The 8,909-nt window shown below is 37.6% G+C and overlaps 1 protein-coding gene across 2 annotated transcripts in view; it reads left to right on the forward strand.

Annotated features, from left to right (window-relative positions):
• DPY19L4 (dpy-19 like 4) overlaps nt 1-6,423 on the forward strand; it is a 30,778-nt gene extending 24,355 nt beyond the window's left edge. For both annotated transcript variants that reach the window (XM_069854362.1, XM_069854363.1), the window contains 2 exons: nt 903-1,061; nt 3,168-6,423. In XM_069854362.1, coding sequence (XP_069710463.1) covers nt 903-1,061; nt 3,168-3,332 — 324 coding nt within the window. In that variant the 3' untranslated portion in view covers nt 3,333-6,423. The remainder of the gene's footprint in view (nt 1-902; nt 1,062-3,167) is intronic.
• Nucleotides 6,424-8,909: the final 2,486 nt, after the last annotated feature.

The raw sequence follows: 8,909 nt of genomic DNA on the forward strand, positions 1-8,909 counted from the left end.
TACTGTAGATGTTAATGTTCTAAAGAAGATGACCTTAACATTCCTCATGACATACATATCAACATTGTTCTTCTGTGCTGCCCAGGCCACCTGGCAATGCAGATTACTTGTTTGGTGGTGCTTCCACTACATGCGAGTGGCATTCCAAATACTGCCTTTTCTCCAAAGTGTTTACAGTCTAAGGAGAGAAGAGAGCATGATGTCTTGTGAAGAAAGATAACAGGATAAGATGAATACGTCATCTATGAGTTCATGAATTTACTGAGCAGTGTGATCATATTGAGTTTTAGGCAGGGTGTCATTTCTGAATGTGATTGTGAGTGATTTTTATTCTGTGTATTTTGTTAGGAAGAAAGTCACAAAGCAGAATGGACTTGCCCAGTGATTGCCTAGGAAAGAAATCAAAATTGCTGTTCTACATTAGTTCTCAGTCTGTACTTGAACACTGGAGAATTACAGTAGGGAAACAGAGATCTCTCACAAAATATGCTTGACTTGGAAAGCATATCGCAGGAATTGTCTTCCTCTTCACCTAAATGTAATGAGAAAAAAAACCCCAAGTGTATTAGAAGGAAGGAGGGCAGGAATCCAGCAAACAAGGAAGGGAGTATCAAGTAGATTACCAGTGTGTCACTCTGGACAGAAACAAATATCAAAATATTACTTCTGAAGACTTTTCAGACTAATTGAAGTATATAAGGTGAGAACTTGCTATCAGCAGAGACAAATAGTTCCCATTTGGCTGGCTATTACCTCACCTGTTCTGGAGATTTCAAACCTAAACATTTTATAGCTTGGTGTGTACATATAATTTGTTATTGCAGATAAGTTTTCCTCCACCACCTCAGTATTTAATTTATCACTGATTTTTTCTTTGCATGAACTTTTTTCTTAATTCATAGATTTATCAGATCTATTCAAAGAGGTCAGCAGAGGATATTTATAAGATACTCACGTCTTATAAAGCCAATTTTCTGGTTATTGAAGATTCGATTTGCAACGAAGTGGGCCCTGTAAGAGGATGCAGAGTTAAAGATCTTTTGGATATTGCTAATGGTCATGTAAGTAACAGAAAAAAAAATGAATGAAGTCTTCTTATAATGCTGATCTTATGTTTCTGATTGTAATTGACATTTAGACAAAGACTCACATGTTTTATAAGTAATTGATTAAGTTTTTGTTTGTCTGGTTTCTATACATCTGTAATCTTATCCCATACTATTCTTCAGTTTCCCCAATCCCTTCTTATGTATTAGTGTCTAGCTCTGCTGCTTTCCTGCCAATCACTAAATACCATTTAACTATATATAAATGTTTAAAACACTTGAAGCGGTTATTACAAAAGCATTAAAGCCCTGCCTCAGAGTGCATTATTTACTAGCTGAAATTAGATGAGGTTTTAAAGCATATAAACTTGGTTCTTCTACAACTCTACATGGGATGAAGAGCAGATTGCCATTCAATTCAGTGTAGCCTGTTTGGTACTGATGGGGTTACAGGTCTCTTTGGTTCAGTGTTACAGATAGATTAGCAACCCATCAGATAATTTAAGCCACAGCTGGTAGAAAGATTGGCTGAATAAATTATAGAGTTATGAAGATCTATATAAATGACTCTTCAGTCATTGCCATGTTGTGTCTGTTCTGAATGCTGATAGTGCTGCTCTTGCTGCTGAAGTAAGGAATGAGATGGGGGTTTATAAAGTGATCTTATTACTAGTTCTTTAGCTGCCTCCTGGGAATCTAGCAAGTTTTGACTTTATAAAGGCAGGAGTGGCCCTAAACTCACTTAGGGATTAGTTGCTTATTCTTAGGTCAACAAGGGGGAGAGGGAGTCACCAATTACTTCTGAGCAATCGCAAGTTAGCTTTATTTAGTTGGTTTCCTGACTAAGAGAAAAACCTAAAGCATCTGTTTGATATTAGAGTGTTGTGTTTTAACTATAGCAAGTTAATCCTTGATTTGAATGATTTGGTTTTGGGATTTATTCAGTGGGGAGGATACATATGTTTCTTATAGTCTCCTGCTACAGTCTTGGAGAAAAATCGAAGCTGAGTGGTGCAGTTGGCACACCGGAAGAATGGGATGTCATCCAGAGGGACCTGGACAGGCTGGCGAAGTGGGCCTGTGCAAACCTTGTGAGGTTCAACAGGGCCAAGTGCAAAGGCTTACACCTGTGTTGGGGCAATCCACGGTTTCAATACAGGATGGGGGATGACATGATTAAGAGCAGCCCTGCAGAGAAGGACTTGGTGGTGCTGGTCAATGAGAAGCTTGAAATGGGCCAGCAATGTGCGCACGCAGCCCAGAAGGCCAACCTTATCCTGGGCTGCATAAAAAGAAGCGTGGCCAGCAGGGCAAGGCAGGGGATTCTGCCCCTCTGTTCCTCTCTCGTGAGACCTCACCAGGTGTGTTGTGTCCAGTTCTGGAATCCTCAACACGGGAATGATATGGAGCTGTTGGAATGGATCCAGAGGAGGGCTACAAGGATGATCAGAGGGCTGGAGCACCTCTGGGGATGGGGCAGCCACAACTTCCCTGGGGAACCTGTTTGCATGCCTCGCCACCCTCATAGTAAAGAATTTCCTCCTTATGTCCAGTCAAAATCTGCCCCTCTCCAGTTTATACTGGAACAGGTTTCCCAGGGAAGTTGTGGCTGCCCCATCCCTGGAGGTGTTCAAGGCCAGGTTGGATGGGGCCTTGGGCAGCCTGATCTAGTGGGACATGGCAGGGTTGTTGAAACTAGATCATCTTTGAGGTCTCTTCCAACCCATAGTCTTCTCTTCTCATATTCTATGATTCCATGATAAGTTAGTTTCACTTGCAGATTTCCTGGTTGGTTTATCCATAGAGGATATTATCTCTTTCTCTCTTAACTTCCTTACCATTGCTGATGATTTCCACTGCTGCTGTTCTTTATTGTATAATTAAAGTACACCAGGTTTAATGTCTGCTATCCTGACAAAGGTATTAATTCACACATGCTATTTTAGATGGTTTAATAAATTACAGGGGAATACGTTTTCAGCTTGCTGGAATCGTACAGTATGGAAATTAAATGTCTATCACGAAGGAAATTTACACAATACAGAAGTAAATTGAATGTACAGAATTATGTTCTGTAACCACTTATCTTCAGTATTTTAATTAGATCTTCTTTTCTGACAGGTGGTTTGTGAGGAAGGCAACAGCTATGCCTACTCAAAATATGGACGATTTTGTCATGAAATCAAAATGAACTATTCTCCGTATGTGAATTATTTTACTCGGGTATACTGGAACAGATCCTACTTTGTATATAGAATCAACACTGTGATATCCTTCCAGTCATGAAAAAGCATGCAAGCTTCTTTCTGAGGACTGATTGTGAATGAAATTCAGTTGGAAATGTTCCTTTTGATCAAGGAAGTTATTTTTGCAGATACATGTGTGCACATGCAGTGTATTGACAACTTTATTTTACTGAACTGGAATTCTTTGAACTGCAGATCAACAGACACAGACACCATCCTTGAAGAAAATGGGAAAATTTATTAGTTTTACTGTCTCTGCAAAGCGTGACAGTCTTCCATGTTTTTGCATTTTTCTTTCCATTATAAATCATCTTAATCTTCATGTAAGTAAGATTTCTAACTTTAACGTTAGAGAGCTGTTGTGGGTAGACCTCTGTAAATGGAGAAGAATTATTTAAAGAGCTCATTTAAGTCATACAGCGTTTTATTTTCTAGCAAAGCCATCACTATCCTAAGTCTTTTCAAGTAAGTGTTTGCATTTTGGGGGTTTTTTTGTTGTTTTAATTCTTCCTGTCTTCCACTGTAAACACACCTATGTTTATTGAGCACCCATTCATACATCTTATGCGTAGCTGTAGTGTTTATGTAAGTCAGATAAGGAGGATTTATTTAAAGAACTCTTCCATAGATTAAGGCACTGATCTCTATATTGTTGGAGACATGTTGGTCCAAATGCTTGGTCTTAGACTTAGCAGTAGGAATTGACAAGGTCAGATCTTCAGTGTGGAAAGAACTTGTCTTCAGGATTTTTCCGTGCTTAAAAATATATGTGTGTGTGTGTATATGTGTGTCTTAGCAGCCATCTGAACAGGCCAGTATGCAACAGAATGCCATACTTGTTTTTAGACAAGTGTAGCAGGACAACTAACTGAGTTTGCTACTGAGACTTCTGCACTTGTGTTTCACCCCTCTGTGTGTGTGCTGGTATCTTTGTGCGTGTGTGTGAGGAGGGATGGGTGATACTCATTCCACTCAGCTTATTATGTTATAGTTATACTAAGTGTCATAACTGTAATCTAAAACACTATAATCACCACCATTAATAAATAATGGTACAGTTGTTCATAGCTATTTTTATATCAATTACGCAACTACATATATATCTCTGAAAATTTGGGAAAGTACTCTGCTGTCTAGCTTCCCTCTAAGATTTGTCTTCCTTATATGATGCCCTTTGCCTCTACAACTATTTTTCTTAACAAATTATCTGTTTATCCTGTTTGTTGCTGGCTATATACTTTCAAGAGAATGAATGATGCTTTAATTCCAGTGCTGGGCCTAATCCTTGTGTTGTGAATAGAAAAACCAATAGAAGGTAACTTTGCTTAGGTAGGTGTAGCTGGACAAAAAGCCAGGACATAAGTTTTGGAAGAGGTTGTTCACTTATTAGGAGTTACCTGCTGTTATGGATCTGTGAAACACGTGGCCCAGAGACCAGTCTGTCAGGCATGTGGGAATGATTCTTTGAAGCCCCGATACCTTTAATGAAAAGTCTGGCTTAATAGGCTGAACCTTCAACTGAAAAATCTGCAAACTGGTCCTTACTGCACTTGTTGATAAAGTGCAAATTCAGAGATTTTTAACTCTGAAATTATTAGGAACTGCAACATGTTAGTGTATTTGCATGATTCTTATCTGCTCTATGCAGATACTTTTACTTACTTAACACTAACAGGTAGTGCTGAGATTTTTTTAAAAACCGATTATCACTATTTGAGTGATTTAAAAGAAAAAAAGCTTTATTGTTGTGAAAGTCAGCAGGTCTGTAATCTGTTTTTTAAATCTCAGTTATATTTTTAGGCCCATGAGTCTTGACAAGATGTTAAATTATGCATTTTGTTTGAAACCGATTTTCAGATAAATCCATCACATACACTGGATGTGATCATTGAGAGAAATAGTTATCAGTATAACCAAGTTACAGGTTGTAAAGGAAATATCCTTTCTGGGGATGCAGTTGTGATGAGGGTAGTGTGTTTGTGTGTCTCTGGCCAAATGCAGTCTGCATTTATTTGCTCATGCACCAATGCGTATGTTTTACTGCACTGGACCATTTCAGACTTTTCAGTTACCATATAACAACAGAAGCTAGAGTATTAACTTAAGCAATGCCAGGCCTGCAGGAACCTTCCCCGTATGTGCTAGTGTGGATGTAGATGTAATGTTTAGCAGTAAGTTTAAGAGTTCCTTTGGATCACTGTCAAGGAGTTACATATCTGTGTGTCAATCATATATGTACCTGTAGTTAATAATTCATTAATACCATTTCATAACAGCAATAAGGCATTCCAGGTAGCAAACTTCAGGGTTACAACTGCACTTGGGTGGATGAAGTTGCATAGCTTACGGCTTCACGCCTTAGAATGCCATGCCAAGATGCAATATTAAACTGTCCTTGACTGCCTGTGTATATATATATGTTGCCACTTAGAACATAGTTTGAAGACTTGCACACAGAGCGCACAAGTCAAGAAAAACACAAATGAGGCCATCTGTACACCTTAAGAAAACCATCTGGTAGCATGTTGGCCTTTATGCATGTGGAAATGAACATGTTGACCTGTATTTGAACTGTGACATAGTTGTTATTAGTTTTGTCATAGTTTTTAAGCTGTATTCTTGATAATTTGATCCCACTTTAGGAGAATCATTTAAGATTTTTACCTTGCTTTTTTATATCAGAGAAAATTGTATTGCAGCACCGTTGGCACAGCAGCCTTAAATAACAGAAGGAGCCTTTTATGTGGGAGAAACATTGCTGTTGTTTCCGTAAAAAGGCATAATTTTTAAAATGAGTGACTGGAAGGATCATATCTTGCGAAGAAAACTAAGAGCTCAAATTTCTTATTCATCTACGGATTAGCAAAAATATTATTGTCTATTCTAATCTCCACCTTCTGTGAAAAATAAATAATAAGTTTCATGATATCCTTCAGAAGGACAAAAGTAGAGCATAATTACATGGGACTTGTACACACAACTTAGCTTGGTTTTCAGCCAGGTCACAGGTTTAACTCCCTGAAAGGGCTGGGTGAGTGTTTTGCAAATTTTGATCTGTTTTGCTGTAGATGTTGCAATTCAGTTGAAACATGTGCCTTGCAAGCTTTTATTAAACAAATAAGAAACTCGGATTGTGTTTCTTTTTTGTGAAGATTTTTTTAATTCCTTTCCCTCCGATTTCTAGAGCTTCTGTTGTGTCTTAATACCCCTGTGAGGATGCTCATGTAGTAAGTGTTGCATCTAGGATGTATGCCAGCCACCTAACAGCTGTTGACTGTGAAGAATGAGAATGCATTGCTATTTTGCTGGCTTATTTCCTCCTTCACATTTCAAGCCACAGCTAAACTGACATGTGTAGTTTTGTCTTAATCGGGACAAAAAATACACTCCTTCACTTCCTGGATTAGCACATACTTGAACTCAATTGATAGATTTGCCAGGAGTTATTTGAGACTAATTAAGTAAAGGCACTTCAGACCATAAACTTCTATTCATATTATTTTAAATATACTGGTTTTATTTCTTCCAAAGCAAACAGAAATACAATTTAATACAATGCAATCTTAAATGCAATTTCCATTGGGGGGATAAGGAAGAGGCATGCAAATATGAAGAAAGAGGGCTAAAAGGTTTAACAGGCATTGAAAATTCTTGAAACTGTTTGTAGATTACTGTTTACTGAAAAGTAGATTAGGGACCAAATCTTGGTTTTACTACCTTATATGTACAAATCTTGTGATACTTCATCAGCTATCCCATACAATTCATATGAATAGGAGCTGCAAGATCAAGTCATAGGGATTGGAAGCTGTCATTGAAACAAGTCTTAGTGACTGTTGTTAACTTCATATAACCAAAATTTTAAGAGGAGAAAGCATAACCTGTTTGTGTGAATGCGTGGGCACGTGTGTTGTACTTGATTTTAGAGATGTCTGTTTTTACTGTTGTGTTTTGGAGGTGTAGTGAGTGACTTCTATCACTAATGGGGGTTGGATCTATAAATCTCCTAAATATTGATGGGCAGGAGGGCTCGAGCGTACTGTGCTATTTGAGATGAAAGAAAAGCTGACTTTATTAGCAATATTTCATGTGAAATAATACCTCAACATAAATCTGTATAATCATGCCTTTAGTACTGTTTTTAAAACTTAACTTTAGTGGGGGGAAGTGAGGACGAATTCAAAAACATGCAGCATGTGTTGTTTTAGTAACCATTTCTACTTCATCTAAAAGACAATGTCACCATTATGTTGCTGCACTCTTACTATGCCAAATGCAGAGGTAGCGATGCCTAAAGGTCTTCTGAATTGTCTGGTACCTCAACCAGATGTTTAAATGTATAATTAATCTGACAATGTTTTTTATTTCAGCACAGTTAAATGTATGTAATTCTGCCTTTCAAGTGATGTTTAAGGTTACCTGTTTATTTGACGAAGAAGAAGTGGGTGTTTAATGCCTTTCAAAGTTTCAAACTTTGTTTCTTCAGTAATGCAGATGAATTACTGGTGGTGCTTTACTTGTTAAGAGTGACGTTTAGCTGTAGCGTTTATGGCATATGGACATATCTATGTGCAGCTATTTAATAACAGATCTAAGGAATCCAATTCTTTTTATCCTGTTTGTTGTCTTGGACAGTTTTTTTACCGAAATAATATATACATAGTAAATATTTTTCTCTTGTGACAAACTTTTTTCTGTGGAAAAAAAAAAATTGTAATAAAAGTGAAGTCCAGAAATATGGATTGTTTGTGACACAAACTGTTTTGTGCTTTCTTGTGAGAAGTCTGATATCCTTTCACAAAGACATTTAGTTCGTAATGAATTAACCTCCTTCCTCTACTGTGGTAATAAAATTATTTTTGTATTCTGTTGTACTATTTGCGTACGGAGTTCTCAGTCAAGTGGAGACTTTACAGCATAGCTCAAATGTCTGGCTTCATGGGGCAGCATAAATACTCTGACAATTCTTGAGGATTAGCAGCCTGCTCAGACTGGATCTATGTGTCATGCTGACCGTGACTGCCTGCGGAGATGTACTGATAGGAGAATGAGCAGCAAAATATGAGGTGCTGCCTATTGAATTATTGAACTCTGACTTTCTTCCTAAAGATCCTTCTACAGCAAGCATGTCACCTGGAAATAAATTGCTATGCAACATCAAGTGCTTACTGATTTATTTTTTTTAATCAGCCAGTGTATCATCTGCCTTGAATTTTTGCAGATCACGATTACATATATTGGAACCTTCTATCATTTTATAAAATATTATTACTAAGAGTGAAGAATTTACTGTGTAGTGATATGAAAATCTTGAGATTTAGTTAAGTTCTGAACATGGTAGAAATACCATATGAAGTGCTTCTCCAAAAATCCATCATACAGCACCTGAAGATGTATTTACATCTTTCATTTATAATGGTTCTGAGTTTGAACATTCATCAGACTGCTTCCTTTTAGAGCATTCAGGAAGTGTGCTGATGTTGAAGTATTTGAGTTTATCTATGAATTCTTCAAGCATCCAGCCTTTGTGATTGCTTAGCTGAAAGGAGAGTGGAGCTTCCTGGCACCATGAAGTATATGTTGGTGTTTGTGTACTCCTCCATGTCTTTATCCAAAA

Source organism: Phaenicophaeus curvirostris, chromosome 3, assembly GCF_032191515.1.
Source record: "Phaenicophaeus curvirostris isolate KB17595 chromosome 3, BPBGC_Pcur_1.0, whole genome shotgun sequence".
Lineage (NCBI taxonomy): Eukaryota > Metazoa > Chordata > Aves > Cuculiformes > Cuculidae > Phaenicophaeus > Phaenicophaeus curvirostris.